At 40.8% G+C, this 16,667-nt stretch overlaps 1 protein-coding gene across 10 annotated transcripts in view; it reads left to right on the top strand.

Moving 5' to 3' along the window:
- Nucleotides 1-16,667, top strand: part of TBC1D1 (TBC1 domain family member 1) — a 191,815-nt gene that overhangs the window by 91,881 nt on the left and 83,267 nt on the right. For all 10 annotated transcript variants that reach the window (XM_050947342.1, XM_050947340.1, XM_050947338.1 and 7 more), the window contains 5 exons: nucleotides 1,707-1,796; nucleotides 8,252-8,356; nucleotides 8,904-9,036; nucleotides 10,513-10,604; nucleotides 13,534-13,653. In XM_050947342.1, the coding sequence (XP_050803299.1) occupies nucleotides 1,707-1,796; nucleotides 8,252-8,356; nucleotides 8,904-9,036; nucleotides 10,513-10,604; nucleotides 13,534-13,653 (540 nt within the window). The remainder of the gene's footprint in view (nucleotides 1-1,706; nucleotides 1,797-8,251; nucleotides 8,357-8,903; nucleotides 9,037-10,512; nucleotides 10,605-13,533; nucleotides 13,654-16,667) is intronic.

Here is a 16,667-nt window from a genome sequence, read left to right as displayed (position 1 = left end):
CAAAGGGTGCTTCTTTAATACGCAAAGTTGGATTTCTCGTATGACACATCTGGTTGGAACGCCTGTCAGCAGCAGGAAGTGAAATGACTTGGTCAGGGACTGCAGTATTCACCATCCCTTAGCTGATCTCAGTGCTAGAATTCATTGGTTAGCCAACTAATATTGATCAGTCTTGAATTAACATTGTTTAGATGTTGAACTACCCTTTGTTTGAGTGCAGTGATTATTGTTGTGACTTTCTATGAAATGTATAGTAGAGGCTGAGTATTTGGCACATTAGATGTTATGAAAAACATTTAGACTAGGATGTTTGCCAATTCCCTTAATCTGTCTGGAACAGTCATTTGTTTTAATAAACCACCTTGGGAGATTGCTATCCTGGCCAGTGCCCTAGGTACAGTGACCCACTCCTCTGACAGTTCCAACTGCATAGGGTAGAAGTGGCAACTAGCTGCCTGCCATGGGAATAGGCAGCCAGCAAAATACAGAGGACAGGTCTGCTGAGCGGCAAGGAGATGAATGGCCTTCCCCCAAGTAAAAGCTGAAAGGTCACCCCTCGGAGACAGCAAAAGAAAACAAGCCATGGGGACAAGGAGATGGTGGGAGGTTTTATGGAGGCTCAAGTGAGAGAAAGGGTCAAGAATGAATCCATGGGGAAATGCTTAGAACAGACAAAAGAAGGAGGCCCAACTCTCCTCCCCTACACTCTTGGATGATTCTTTCCAATAAGCTAAGTATCTGGGAGGCACTGGCTGGTTTAATGTACGTTCTGGGAATTGTAGGTGGCTGTAGTTTTTTGGGTTAGTTTGGTTTTTTTTGTGCATGTATGGGGGATTCCACCTTTCTAATAGGAAAACATCCCAAAATTCACCAGGCTGCAGATACAGTCTTCTGGCAACTAGGAGGAAGGCCCCAGAAACTTGGCAACAATTTTGCAATTTAAATATTATATATTGGCCCATGTCCAGTCTCATGAAAAATCCTGAACACCTTAAAATTAGTGCCTGTCTAGGAAAAAGTTTCCTGTTCAAACCTGGCAGTGCTTCTCGGCAGCTACAGGGTTACTGCTACAAAACTGGTCTACAGCTAAATGTACATCAAAATGTACCCCAGTAACCTCATTTTTATAGCTTCAGATATATTGCCTTTAAAGTACTGTGTACATCTAACAACACTTTAAAAAAAATAATTGTGGGTGTTCGGTCAGCTTCCAGGCCTGCCTTTCGATTTCACTGCAGTTTCGTCACATAACTTTGATTAACTTGACATATGCTAAGGTTGTGGGAAAACTGATTTTTTTGTAGAATCATACAACCATAGGGTTAGAAGGGACCGCAAGTGTCATCTTGTCTAACCCTCTGCCAAGATACAGGATTTGCTGTGAGTATAGTTTTGCTATTGTCTAGTTAAATGCAGGTCCTTTAATTTTTCCTTTGCCCTGTAAACAGAGCGAAATTCCAATTCAGTATTTTACAATGCTATAAATTTAATAGTAAGTGCAAGTCCAACCTTGCATCATTTTTTTCTCTCTCATGCAAAATGTGGTGTGTGTTGTACTATTGTAATTTAAATCTACATTGAGTCAAAGTATGGAATGGAATAAATTTTGAGATTTCTCATACCCAAGGAACATTTTTTTAGCTGGAACAAATTTGACATGTTTCTTGAAGCTAAATATAATTCTCTTTTTATTTAACTGTTTTTAGATTGGGCAGTCTGCAGTTTATCTCATCAGTCCTGACACGAAAAAAGTAGCACTTGAGAAAAGTTTCAAGGAAATATCCTTTTGCTCTCAGGTAAAGTGCATTAATTTTTATGGTGGTTCTGCCATTCATGAATACTCATTGATTCTCCCCTCCCCATTCGTTCCAAGTGGATCCCCACATGTCATGGGTGAGTAGACCCCTTGGCAGTCTGTAATTTTGTAAGGCCTTCATTTCTTGTTTAATGTTTAGCCTTGTAATGTCTGAGATCAAGATTCTCTTCTCTGTGCAATAAAAAAAATAAGTGGACTGAATATCCTGTCAAGTTCTGCTTTCAGATTCCAGAAGACATGATTCACTGTTGTGCAGGTTCAGCGTTCCCTTGGCTGTATGTGTGTTGTGCAGTGCGTTATCAATCACTGAAATAGACTTCGTAAACAGTACTTTAGAGTTAATTGAACACTCTTCATAAATAACAGTCAAACTCAGGTTCCTTTTACTTTGTAGACCATACAGATATATACAGTTATTGCACTCAGCTCATAGTAAGGGGTTACTGAGATACACTACCCCAGTAGGAGCTTGTGAAGGCAGATGCTATGCCTCTAGGGTTACAGAGAGAAGATGAGGTTGTTTACTGTAATGCCGTGATCCCCAAACTTTTGGGGATCGTGCTGCCCCTTACTCCAGTCCGAGCACCTCCGAGACCAGTAGTGGGTGTGGCTCTGGGGGTGGGGAGGTGTGTGGACAGGGGAAGGGGGGCCAGGCTGGGGCCACCGCCAGGGCGGGGGTCTGGGCTGAGGCTGGGGGTGGAGGCCAGAGCAGAGCCACAGCCGGGCTGTAGTGGGGGCTGACAGCTGGGCCCATGGCCAGGTGTGGCTCTCCCCTAGCCTTGGCCTGGGGCCAGGAACAGAGCCGAGGCTTGGTATGGGGCCAGGCACGGGACTGGGAACTGGGGATGCAGCTGAGGCAAGACCAAAGCACAGCTAGGGCGGGGAGGGGCTGGGTGGCGCTCCCTCCCCATCCCCTATAGAGGCTGGCCTGAGCCCTGCCACACCCCCTTTGTTCTTCCATGCCCCCCTTGGGGGGTTGCACCCCACAGTTGGGGACCTCTGCTGTAGTTCAACTGATTCCACCTCTGTATAGAATTAGCTTTACTGGCCATCACAGAAGAGCACATGACTGTGGCCCTGCCTCTTTTGAGGAGACTAGTGTGAATTCAGAGAAGACTTTGCACTCAGAGCACATTTGATACTATATGTTTGTACTGTGACAGAGTCTAGGAGCCCAGTCATGGAGCAGGACCCCATTGCACTAGGCACTGTACATACACAGAACAAAAAGACGGTCTCTGCCCCAAATAGCTTACAATCTGAATACCAGACAAGAGGGGACCGGTGGAATAAAGAAACAGACAGGTTCACAAAGAAATAATGAGATAACACTGGTCAGCATGATTGACAGTGGTATCAGCAGTGCTTAATTTGTGCAGGGCTGAGCCACGGCACCTCTACCTTGGCAGTTCATAGTCCTGGCACATCAGTGCTTGCAGCACCAGTTATGAAAGTTAAAAAATTGCTTGAGCCCTGGCACCTCTTTCATTAGAAATTAAGCACCGGATATCAGCACAGCAGCTGCCTGACCGGTGTCAAAACTTTTTGCAGGCATCACAGCAAAGGGGCGTTTTAAGGAGACACTTGAAGGAGGACAGTGAGGTAGTTTTGTGTAGGTTTACAAGAACTCCCATGTGTGAAGGGCAGCAGGGGAGGAGAAATCCAAAGGTGTTTGTTTTAAAATTTCACAAATGAGTGACTCAGGCTGGCATCATTGGCAGGGGAGAGGCAAGACCTCTCAACCGTGTTTGAGAGATGGAGGGTGGAGTGGGGATAGGCCCTGAAGGGCTTTGAAAGTGAAGACAAATAGTTAATTCATTATGATGGAGAAAGAGAGCGAGTGAAGAGATGCAAAAAGAGGGTGAGATGGTTTAAAGTGACAAATGAGGAAAATGGCTACCATTGTCCCTGGGCCAGGGTGGGCATGCAAAAGGGGGCCCCTTGTGCCCTCTCCTCTATTTTCCTTGCATACCTGTTAGGAGTATGTGCACTAATTGTAAAAATAATAGTGTTAATGTAACTAACTGACACTATGTTGATTAAAAAGCCATTAAAGAAAGCTTCCCTGATCACAGGAGAACCTGAACCCTGACCTTCCCTCAGGCTACTTTTTCGGCCAGAATCCTGAGTCATTAGATAGACTTCAAGGTCATTAAACTCTGGCTCTCTCAGACCAGCAGAGGAAGTAAATTCCTGACTTCAGGGTCCCCTCGGGCCTGAAGAATGCTTTACTGGGTAGGTGGTTTGTCAGGTAGGGATACTGGACATATACAGTTTCTCTTCATCTCACTAGGAGAAGGGAGGGAGCAGATAACTCCACTCTCACATCCATGTGTGGCCAGCCACAGAGCAGTATCCCAGTTTCCTTGGAGCCATAGGCGTAGTTTGACTTCTGTATTTGGGGGAGTACCTCCAGTCAGGCCAATGGGGCTGTGCATAGGGTGGAGATGGCAAATTCCACTCCTGCCCGAGGCTTGCAGTTTGGGAAGACAACACCTGACGTGCCTTCCCCCCACAAACTATGCTAATGCTTGGAGCCTGTTGGCACCGACTCCTGACTGTGCTGTTAGTGCTGGGACATGGCTGCCACTATGATACAAGGCAGGAAGGTAAGGTTGCCTGTCTCAGTTGCTCTGCTCTGCCTGCTGTGTTCTTGTTCTTAGAAGCAATTGGGATATTGAAACAAACACATGCTTTCAAAGTGGAATCCTGATTACTTTAATACTCTGCCTTGCTCGCATGTATTATTAGTCTTGTGAGTGTGGCAGAGTTTTTAGTGATGCAAGACTCCTACTAATCCAGCCCTGATCCAGCCAAGCACGTAAGCCTGTGTTTAACCTTGAAGTCCCCTTAAATTCATGGGAATACATGGGTGCTTAAACTAAGCAGATGCTTTGTGCTCTGTTGGTTAGGTGATGAGAGGCCTGGGAGGTCTTACGTTTCACTGCCCTTACCACTCAAAACCAAAGATATAGGGTGACTGCATTTGTGGGTATGATTAAGGTGAAGTTGTGAATTTGTTAGTGGATTGCTCTGCAGAATGGTTGGCATGTTAATAGTGTTACAGCCCATGTTAGTGAGCTGATGTATGTTCGGAGAGCTTTAAGAAAACAAGCTGGGATATGTTCTAGCTCAGGGCCGGGCAAACTTTTTGGCCTGAGGACTGCATTGGGTTTCATAAATTGTATGGAGGGATGGTTAGGGGAGGGGGTCGTGGTCCGACCTTCACCTCCTCTTACCCACCCCCCTAAGACTCCTGCCCCATCCAAACCCCCTGTTCCCTGATGGCTCCTCTGGGACCTTTGCCTCATCCACACACCCCTGCTCTCTGTCCCCGACTGCCCCTGGATACCCATAACCCCATCCAGCCCCTCCTCTCATTCCTGACCGCCTCCCTGGTACCCCTGCCCCATCCAACCATCCCTTCTCCCTGTCCCCTGACTGCCCTTGAAACCCCTGCCCCTGACTGCCCCCTGCTGCCCCATCCAACCCCCCCTCCTTCCTGACTGCCCCCCTGGACTTCTGCTCCCATTCAATGCCCTGTTTTCCACCCCCCCCGATGACCATCCACATCCCCGCCCCCTGACCACCACCCCAAACTCCCCTGCCCTCTATCCAACCCCCACCCCACTACATTCTGCCCCCTTACCGCGCTGCCTGGAGCACCGGTGGCTGGCGACACTACAACCGCACCACCAGGCTTAAGCTGGGCAATGCTGCTGCCGCCACCATCACCATGCAGGGGTCAGGCCGTGCTCTGCAGCTGCGCTGCCCCAGGAGCTCACAGCCCTGCTGCCCAGAGCATTGTGCCAGCTGTGGAGTGAGCGAGCTGAGGCTGCAGGGGAGGGGAGACAGCGGGGGAGACCAGGAGCTCGGGGGCCGGGCAGAACGGTCCCGTGGGCCGTAGTTTGCCCATCCCTGTTCTAGCTACTTGGTGAAGGGACACATGCTGTGCTTGCTGCATTAGTCAGCAATTCTTTTTGAAAAACTAAGGCATTTTTTAAAGTGTTTGTAATGAAGTGAAGGACACTACTTACTGAAGGAGGACTGCTGGTGCCACCTTAGCATGTTTCTGAAGTTTGTTTCTCTGTAAAGATGGAGATTAAATAGTGTTCCTTCTTTACACCAGAAAATTATTATACACCTCTACCGCGTTATAGGTGAAACTGTGTTATATCGAACTTGCTTTGATCCGCTGGAGTGCACAGCTCCGCCCGCCCAGAGCACTACTTTACCGCGTTGTATCCAAATTTGTGTTATATTGGGTCGCGTTATATTGAGGTATATTGAAAATGACTTGTGGTATTGTTCCATCTGAAGCATGGTTAGGGATATGTCTGCTAAAATAATTCTGAAAGTGTCAGGAGAGACCTGCTCCAACAGTCCATCAAGAAATGGAACTGATTCTCTTTTAAAATAAATAAACAAGATGTGTGCCATAACCATAAAATAGGCTTTAAGACCAATCTAGAAACTGAAGAGTACTGTGGCCTCTGAATCCAACAGTCTTCGCTATAAACTGTCTACCCAAACTTGAAGATAATAACATAGGAACATAGGAGTCCCTATATCACTGTTTTTTGTAGTTCATCAAGTTCAGAAAACTGCTTCCAGGAGCAGAAAAATACTTGATTCTTCTGAGAGACTTGTCTGTGGAGGGGAGGAGAGGGTTATAAAGGATTCCTTCGTGCCTGCTGTAGGTAATCTACTCATGCTTTAACATATTCCAAAGAATACGGACTAATTCCAAAGCAAATCCTATTAAGCAGATTATTCAGAATCAATATAGAATTTCCATTTTCCCAGATCTAAGAACTCACTCTGACTCATGAAGAGATTTTACAAGAATAAAATTTCATGAAGTGTGCAACATTCTGAGTAACCAACAGAAGAATTTTATGAGTTTCATCTTGATCTTGCTAATGCTGGTATACAGTGGGAGTAAACCCTCTTGAAGTCAGTGGAGTTGCAAACATATATAAGGGAGGTCAAAATCAAGCCTTATATTTTGTGGCACACACATTTTCTGGAACTGACATTCAGATATTGTAACAATGGGCTCTGCAGTATACACCATAAGAGAGCTATACTGGGCATTTACAGGAAATTAGAATTTAAGAACCTGAGGCTTCTAGATCATTTAATTATCTTTCTAATTAATATCTTCTGTTGAAATATTAATGCCAAATGTTTGCCTTTGTCATAATACTTTTTCCAAGTAATATGAGTATGCAACCATCATATTATGAGAAGTTGGATATCTGCATGTATATTAAGTTATTTTTCTTTATTCAGTTGGCGCTTGATGGAAGGTTATTAATATTTATAGCAAGGAGATTGTGCTGTTCACATTGCTTTAGGATGACTGGCCTTGCTCTGCTACATATACCTGCTCTTGTTTTTGGTACTCCTGGCCAATATGTGTCCAAAAAATATTCATGTTTTATGATTTTGGGATCCTCATGATACGGTGACAATCTTGAGTATTTGACATTGATAGGGAATACCAGAGAAATGTCTTGTTTGCTAATATCCAGATTAGTTATAACTGACTGAAACTCACGTTTTTCTTGTGAATCTGCTCCTGGTTGGTTTAACAAATTAAATTCCTCTTTTCTACCATCCTTAATGGAAGGTTCACTTTAACATGCAAAACCCACTTGTGGCATGAGGCCTACATGAAACTGACCAACTAATAACGGATAGGTAGAGATACAGATAAATTTGTATTTATGAAATAAATTGCACAAAATGTGATTATATTTCTCTCTTGCAGCCTTTGTACACTACTTATCAGAAGCTCTGATCTTGCAAAGTCTTTTGCGCATGCTGAATTTTATAGCTGCGCTGAATTCAGCTGAACTATTCAAATCGAGTAAAGTTAAGCACAGAAATAAATCTTTACAGTATTGGCGCCGTCACATTGTGGGTACTGCCAGAATAATTTAATATAGGTTTTGTTTCTGATTCTTGGGCCTGATTCTGCAACCTTTCCTCTTTCTGAGGTATATGTACTGAAAATAGTAGTACAATTGAGTAGTAAGTACTATTGAATTTGAGGAAGAGTCACTAAATAAAGTCCCTAGAGTGGATGCAATGCCTTTGGAGGAGTTTTAACATTTACTGCTATACATTGGAGATCAAACTTAATCTGGTCTCGTCATGTGGTCATGCGCTTGTCTGTCCATGCAGGTTCTTCTCCAACAGATCCATTACAGTTTGTTACATTTGTAAATAAGTATTTATGATTTAAATATATTTAAAAGATCCTTTAGTGGGCTAGATGATTTTTATATGGATGGAATGAGATATTTGGTTTACTATGGTGCTGTAATGCTGTTGGACATCTGTCTAATGTGTTGGTGTGATAATTACACGTATGAAATCAACTTGTAAACATGACTGATTCTTTTGTTACTACTTCTTTTGTGCCAGGGTATTAGACATGTGGATCACTTTGGGTTCATCTGTAGAGAGTCTTCAGGAAACGGTGGCTGCTACTTTGTCTGCTACGTGTTTCAGTGCACAGATGAAGCCCTGGTAAGAGATGCTAATTAAAGGCCTGATATCATAAGGTGCTAAGTTTTTGTTGTTGTTTGCTCTTAATTTCCATTGCGTTTATAAAAATTTGATTGTTCTTAAGATAGAAAACTGTTGAGAAACTGAATTTTTGTTGAAGGCAGAGGTTAGAATATATATCATATTCAAAATAAATATAACCTCCTACACATCATATCTGGAGTGGTTAGAGGCCATGGAGCACTTCATATTTCACCAAGCATTAAGTCAAGTTGTATATCATGGAGTTTTGTTTGTTTGTTTGTTTGTTTGTTTTTAAAAGTAGAACTCCCATTAAAATGAATGGAGAGGTTTGATTACATTCAGTAGGTATATCAGTTTTGAAAGCCAAACCCACAGTCAGAATGTCAGTATCTCAGGGGATGCTCTGCTCATTATCCTAACATAATCCCAAAACAATGAAGGTATCCTTTTTAAAGACTTTGTTGGGTTGAAAACAACACCAATTTAGTGCAGCAGAAGTCACTTTTAATTCATAAGTCTTGATTTCCTCTCTTGTTTTCGTTAGGTTGATGAAATCATGATGACTTTGAAACAGGCTTTCACTGTAGCTGCTGTGCAACAAACCTCCAAAGCTCAGCTCCAACTTTGTGAGGGATGCCCTATGCAATGCCTGCATAAACTCTGTGAAAAGATTGAAGGTAAGTATTAAGCAATATTGACAATGAAACCTCTTGAAAATGTATTCTTTCTAACTTACTTACCAGAGCAATATTTTTATGTGTGAACATTGATCTAAAGGAGTACACAGTTTTTAAACCCAGGACTGTATTAACTTTGGACACTTGAAGCCTGGTCAATTAATTAAGAAATAACTTCAATACAGTATAAGATCAGAATACTAGTGTCAAGAGTGATCAAATAAAAGCTAAATTGATTCATACTGTGTATTTACTTAATTTTTAAAAAGAAATAAAAGTTAAATATAATTGCATTGAAAATTACTTGGTTCTTGAATTTATAAACAATAAAAGAATTGGAAATAATTTTTGAACTAACTTTTAAGGAATATTCTGCCCTAGCTGAGAACTGCATGTCCTGTCAATGAACTGAGTCAGACAGAGGTGGTGGTGTTCTGCTATCAAACATGATCTCAAACGGTGGATCCTTTTAATGTGTTTGACCTGTACTTCTGGTAGAAAACAAAGTAATTGCAGCTTACATCTATCCTACAGAAAGTGGCAAAGACATGAGGTCAGGAACATTTTGCATTTCAGCAAGTTTCACAGCTAAGAATTTAGCCATTTAAGGCAGGGCTGGGGTGAATGAGGGACAGCAGCAGCTGTCAGATCAATGAAAAGCCACAATATCTTGTTGGACCAAGACATATCTGGTACTAATCTGTAGGAACAGGAGAATTTCCAGAACTACACTACCCTGTACTCTTTTTTGGCCTTCAGCTAGCTATGACTCTGAGAGCACTAAAAGGACAGTTGAGTCTGATTGAATATTATTGTTCACCTCCAGCTTGATGGGGAAGTATATACACCCGACAGTCAGATGCTTAACAAGTACAGAAACCTGTTGGTGCTTAAAAAAAAAAAAAAAATCTAGAAAAGGAATTTGATCAAGGATGAGAAAAAGAAGCGCTACTGAGAGCCACAGGATTGTATGCTTTTAAATATCAGTAAACGAATTCAGCAAAAGAAAAAAGCTGGAGAATACAGTATTTCATGTATCTTGGCAAAACTCTTGAAGAGGCAAATTATAAAGCGAGGCATATAAATGAGAAAATAGTTAATAGCAAATATATTTAAAAAAACCCAAACTCCCAAAACCTATACTGCATAAAACCTCAATAAGGAGTCTGTTGATAAGCCACAGCAGAATCTAGGTTCATTCTGTGTTACATGTTCATGCAATCTTCTAGGTCAGCTAAGAAGCCTAATCCTGCACTTTATTCCAGCAAAACTCCTTGTTGCAAAAGATTTCATTTCCTCATTTCATGTGTACTACAGCACCCATCTGCTAAAGCTAATGCAGATAACTCTTTAAATAGCAATGATTAGACCTCTTATTTAAACTTCTGTGCATATCATATGATTAGTGTATTGTACCAGTTTAAAGCTTGCTTATTATAATACTTGTTCATTTTTTCTTGGTTCATCACTTATTAGGACTACATCCTTCTAAAACTAAACTAGAACTCCAGAAGCATCTAACAACACTAAATAACCAGGAGCAGGCTGCTCTTTTTGAGCAGGTTCAGGTAATGTGTGTTTTTTGTTTGCGTGTTTTTGTTTCTAAATTAAAAGTTATATTGATACGGTCTTCATTTACAATCTGTGTCCAGCATGAAAGCTTTTATTTTCCTGAGAATTGTTCTTCAGCTTCTTACAGTATTCAGTGACAATCTGGAAATCTCCATTTGTTTTAAATTCTGTGTCATTCACTATTGTTTCTAGGGCTGATCAGATCTTCAGACTAAACTGTTTTTCTGATGGAAAACTGGATTTTTGACTAATGAAATTTTTACAGAAAGTATCTGTAGAGAATTTTACTTTTCATGAAAAAAACAAGTGCCAGAACATTCAGTTTGGAGATGTGAAACACTGTTTTGATACTTATGATCAAAACAAAACGTTTTTATGTTCCTGAATTGATACTTCATTTCAGCTTGGTTTGATATTCAACCTGAATCTAAATTAGGGCTGTCAAGCGATTAAAAAAATTAATAGTGATTAATAGCACAATTAATCACATTGTTAAACAGTAATAGAATATCATTTATTTAAATATTTGTGGATGTTTTCTACATTTTCAAATATATTAATTTCAGTTACAACACAGAATACAAAGTGTACAGTTTCAGAGTTTTCATCCATATCAGGAAAAACAATGAGGAGTCCTTGTGGCACCTTAGAGACTAATAAATTTATCTGGGCATAAGCTTTCATGGGCTAGAGTCTACTTCATCAGATGAATGAAGAGAAAAATACAGGAGCAGGTATAAATACATGAAAGGATGGGGGTTGCTTTACCAAGTGTAAGGTCAGTGTAGCGAGATAAATCAGTTAACAGCAGGATACCAAGGGAGGAAAAATAACTTTTGAAGTGGTAAGAGCGTGGCCCATTACAGACAGTTGACAAGAAGGTGTGAGTAACAGTAGGGAGAAATTAGTAATGGGGAAATTAAGTTTAGGTTTTGTAATGACCCAACCACTCCCAGTCTTTATTCAGTCCTAACCTGCAGGTATCCAGTTTGCAAATTAATTCCAGTTCTGCAGCTTCACTTTGGAGTCTGTTTTTGAAGATTTTGTTGAAGAATTGCCACTTTGAGGTCTGTTATTGAGTGACCAGAGAGATGGAAGTGTTGTTCTACTGGTTTTTGAATGTTATGGTTCCTGATGTTAGATTTGTGTCCATTTATTCTTTTGCGTAGAGACTGTCCAGTTTGGCCAATGTACATGGGAGAGGGGCATTGGCTGGCACGTGATGGCATATGTCACATTGGTAGATGTGTAGGTGAATGAGCCCCGGATGTAGATGTATGTGATGTAGTTAAATCCTATTATAGTGTCCTTGAATAGATATGTGGGCAGAGTACAGCGCTCACTTTATATTTATTTTTTATTACAAATACTTGCACTATAAAAAAAAAAGAAATAGTATTTTTCAGTTCACCTAATACAAATACTGTAGTGCAATCTCTTTATCATGAAAGTTAAACTTACAAATGTAGAATTATGTAAAAAAAAAAAAAAAAAAAGTTCAAAAATAAAACAATGTAAAACTTTAGAGTCTACAAGTCCACTCAGTCCTACTTCTTGTTCACCCAGTCACTCAAACAAGTTTGCTTACAATTTGAAGGTGATAATGCTGCCCACTTCTTGTTTACAATATCACCTGAAAGTGAGCACAGGCATTTGCATTGATACTGTAGCCGGCGTTTCTGTAACCTAAGCTTGTCTTACTGCATTGAGGTCCCTAAAACATATCTGTTGAAGATTATTTTTATTTTATTGTAAGGCTGTAGAAATAATCCACTGGATAAAACATAACAAAAAAATCTGTCGTCTCTTTGCACTTTTGTAATACAAATTTTGGTGGTCTGGGATTTTAGATGCAATGTGTCCTTAAGGTTCAATATGTTTTCCTGATTTCCATTTTTGAGATAATTATCTTTCTAAAAATATTTACTGTAACCAGAGTTGCTCCCAGTCACATTTGATATTTGCTCATCATATATCACATACATTATATGTGTAATTGTGAGAACTATGTGAATTTAAAAAGCTTCAGCTTTGTGATATGTACTACAGTAGTTACCATTTTACAAATATTTTCTCTTCTAATAATCCTAGAGTCTAGGTGGAAATCTGAATAAGCAGAGAGAAATATTTTAATCTGGTCTTCCCTCTGATGTTCCTTAATAATAGATTGTATCTGGTTTAGGACCAGTGTATTAATGCATTCTAAACTCTCTTGTGGTTATAACTGAGTATCTCTATAACCAAAACAACATTTAGCTAAATTGGCAGGTATACTTGCAATTAATTAATGTTATTAACTGTAATGATTTTTTCTAAATGTTCTGAATATTTTTGTGCAAAATATAACAGTTGCATTGGGTATGTATTTCTAATTTAAACTACTTCAAAACTTTAGGATTAAAAGCTAATAGCAGGATTTAAAATGTAAGTTTAATTTTTGAAGTACCTGCCATGTTCTGCTGAGGTGCTTGTTACAAATATGAAGTTTTATATAATGAAAATTGGATCCATAGTAAAGTGGTCAGATAACTGAGAGAGAAATATTACATATGCACTACAGAGGTAAAACTATAATTTTATTTTGGAATCATATTGATAAATGATATTTATATCAAGAATTGTTCTAGCTATGACAATGTTATGCTTTCTAAAATATTCTTCAAATGACTTTCAGCAGATGATATCTGCTGTTAGTCACAGCACTGTGTGGTATTTGTGAAATATCATCAAAATATTAATCTGGCTATGTTGCTGCATTGCTTGAACCACTGGTGTCCTCTAGTGGAATTATACAGCAGCATCAATTAGATTAAACTGTTCAGTGTGGATTAACTACATACTTGACATCACAAAAGTTAAAATAGAGGGGAATAATTTTAAAGCTACTATATGAATGCAGCTCTTAATTTCTTTTTTAAAAAACAGACACACGAAAAAATAAGACCAAGAAATGATAAGAAAGAGAATGAGTTGATTATCTCTATTCTAAGAAACATGTATGAGGAAAAACAGAAGGATCATGTTCACGTTGGGGAAGCAAAGCAGGTATGTGAGCCTTCATTTAAAAAAAAAAAAGTCTCTTTCCTTTCCTACTGTCTTCTCAATGGTAAATTTCCATCTTTGTATTTAATGTAAAATTAATACTGAACTGAAAGCCCACTTTGCTCTTTCCTGGTGGGATATTTATTATTTAACATGTTTATTACAGTAGGACCTAAGAGCCAACCAAGAGTGGGGTCCCATTGGGCCAGGCACTGTGCAAACATAGTACAAAGACAGGCCTCTCCCCAAAGGGCTTACAATCTAAATAAACCAGACAGACACAGGGTTTGGGGGAAGGGGTAGAACACAGAAGCAGAGTGAACAGTGGGTTGGCAGCAAATGTCATTTTAGTCCCATGACTTTTTGGGAGGTGAGTTTACTTAGGAGGGGATATTCTAAATGGAAAGAAAGTGAAGTGGAGGGGGGCAGGGCAGAGAAAGCCAGGGGAAGGAGGGGCAGGTGTTCGGTGAAGGTGAAGTAGAATCGCTGAGGGAGGGAGAGCTGGAGGGTTGAAGCAACAGCCACTCAGCAGTGGGCAGAGAAAGTCCGGTCAGAATATACTTGTATCCCATGTGCTAATAGCAAGGGAGGAAAGGATATCAACCCTTATGTTTGGGGCATAAGAAAACCACTAGTGGCACTGTCTGCTATGGAGTCTCTTGCACCTTCCTCTGAAGTATCTGGTACTGGCTGGCACCAGTCTAGCTGGACCACTGGTCTTTGCAGTTAGTCTGTTCTTATCTTCTCAATACAGTGGATATAGAAAACATTCATATGAAAATACTACATTCTGTCACAGTTACTAATTACAGCTGAAGCCTATGTGTGTAATTTCAAAAAGACTCAGCTCTCATTTTCTGGCTCCCTGTCAGTCTCAGTTGAGTTCCATGATGAATCAGGCCCACTGGAATTTATCCCGAGGAAGGACTACTGGGCTTGCCCGGTAATATGGGGGATAGTTCTTTGTTTGTGTGGAAATATCATTGAGGCTGATGCAAACAGAGGTTATTGTTAAACATTGCTGCAGAACTGACAGAGGAGACAGTGTTCTTCACTTGAGAAAGGAAGGACAAAACTACTGTTCAGTCTTTAAGGCTTTGTCTACACTAGCACTTTTGTCAATCAGGGATGTGAAAACAACACCCCCCAACTGAGAAAAGTTGTACTGACAAAAGCACCGGTGTGGACAGTGCTGTGTCGGCAGGAGACACTTTCCTCCTGACGTAGCTACTGCCGCTCATTAGGAGTGGTTTAATTATGCTGACAGAAGACCTCTTTCCTGCCAGCATAGAGCGGCTGCACAGGAGATCTTGCAGCTGTGCCGCTCTAAGATCCGTAGTGTAGACATAGCCAAAAAATCTGAAGCAGCTGGGAAGTAACCAACCTTACATGCAATATGGCTAGAAAAGAATGTGGGCAGATTGCCCTTCAAATGCATGTATTGTGACCAGGTATCTCCCCCGTCTTGCCAGATTTAGCACTTCCCCCTCTGGTGGTGGCAAGGCCTGAGGTAAATCAGCCCCACACTGGACAGTGGTTGTCTTTCCTCTCTGTGTTTACTTGTCAGTATTTTCAGTGTAAGACTCGGGGCAGGCCCAAGGTGGGTCTCCTCCACCAAGCAAAAGGAAAAAAAATTGCAGACAGATTTCCCTGCCCCCTCGCTGCTGCGGTGTGTGTGTTGTCATGTTATTGGCCCCGGGGTGTCCATCCTTCCCCTAAACAGACACTTAGGTTTAGTTATTTGCCCTATGGGGAGGAAAGCAGCCTCTCACCCTGGAGAAGCCTATCTCCCTACTGCCATTAGCCTTGCAGCAGCTTGTCTCTTCTCCCTCTCTCTCACCAGAGGAGGGGTTTAAAAAGAGACTAGTGATTTTGAATGTCTCAGTTTTGGGGGTGCCCAACTTGAAATATCTTAAAGGGGCCAGATTTTATAGAAAAGACTGAGCATCACCCTTCTGAAAACCAGTCCCCTTTAAGGTGACTCAGTCTGGGCACCCCAAAACTGAGGTACCCAAAACCAGTAGTCACTTTTGAAAATCTTGGTCAACATTTCTTTCAGTATCTACCAATAGCAGGAAATGTACTGTAATGCCTGCTCCAGGCAGTCTCCTCCTGCTGGCTAGGTACACAGTGAACACACCGGGGGGGATTCCAGATTCATTGAAGTCCCTATATGCAGTGGCTTCAAACTCTGCTCCCTCTAAGTATTCAGACTTAAAGCATGAAGTAATTGGAGAGGCATCACCCACTTTTTTGTGACTAGCTCTGTGTTTAATCTCTTATCCTTTTATTGCTTATTGGTTAATTATTAGCACTGCTGAGAAAGCAGGAAGAAAGCTTCACATTCTTGTTTTCTGACTTTCTTTATTTGTCAACTCTCCAGTCATTTACGTGTCTGAGCAGATATGTGTGGACTTAGAAAGAGCAGTGTGGGCTGAGGTAGGACAGGAAGAAATAGTGTTTGGGGTTTTTTGTTAGCAGATGTGAAATATTTTCATTTGGGATTAGTGCCAATTATTTTTATCAAATAGTTTCAGATTCAAAACAGTTGGAAAGTGGGTGTTTAAGGAGGAAGGTAATATCTTAATATAAAAACTGTGTGATTTTAATGCTGCTGAGACATGCTGTAGTCTGTTTTTTTCAGCCCCTGAAGCCAAAAAATAATAATCAGACGCTTGTAAAGATGCCAAAGTTCTAGTAGCAAACTTGATTTGCCTCTCACCCAACCATTCTTCTTAGTAGAAAATGTCATATCTACTTTGATCTTTTATCTTCAGAGCTGTGGAACATCTCTCAAAGATGAATAACCCAAACACCCTGAATTTTTTTGCATTCTCTCCTGCATTGCTACTCACACTTGCTTTCTGGGTGAGGAATCCTACTCAAGTTCTCTGTTAAATTGGAAGAATTTAAATTTAAACAGCTGCAAGAGATTTCATAGAACATTAATATGTTTTGAACCAAAAAGTCTTTTCGAAATAAGTATTTTTCACCAGAAAACTGCAAGGTCTTTTTGA

The sequence above is a fragment of the Gopherus flavomarginatus genome, chromosome 3 (assembly GCF_025201925.1).
Source record: "Gopherus flavomarginatus isolate rGopFla2 chromosome 3, rGopFla2.mat.asm, whole genome shotgun sequence".
Classification (NCBI taxonomy): Eukaryota; Metazoa; Chordata; order Testudines; family Testudinidae; genus Gopherus; species Gopherus flavomarginatus.
Note: the sequence above shows the minus strand (reverse complement) of the source record. Positions and strands in the feature narration are given on the sequence as shown.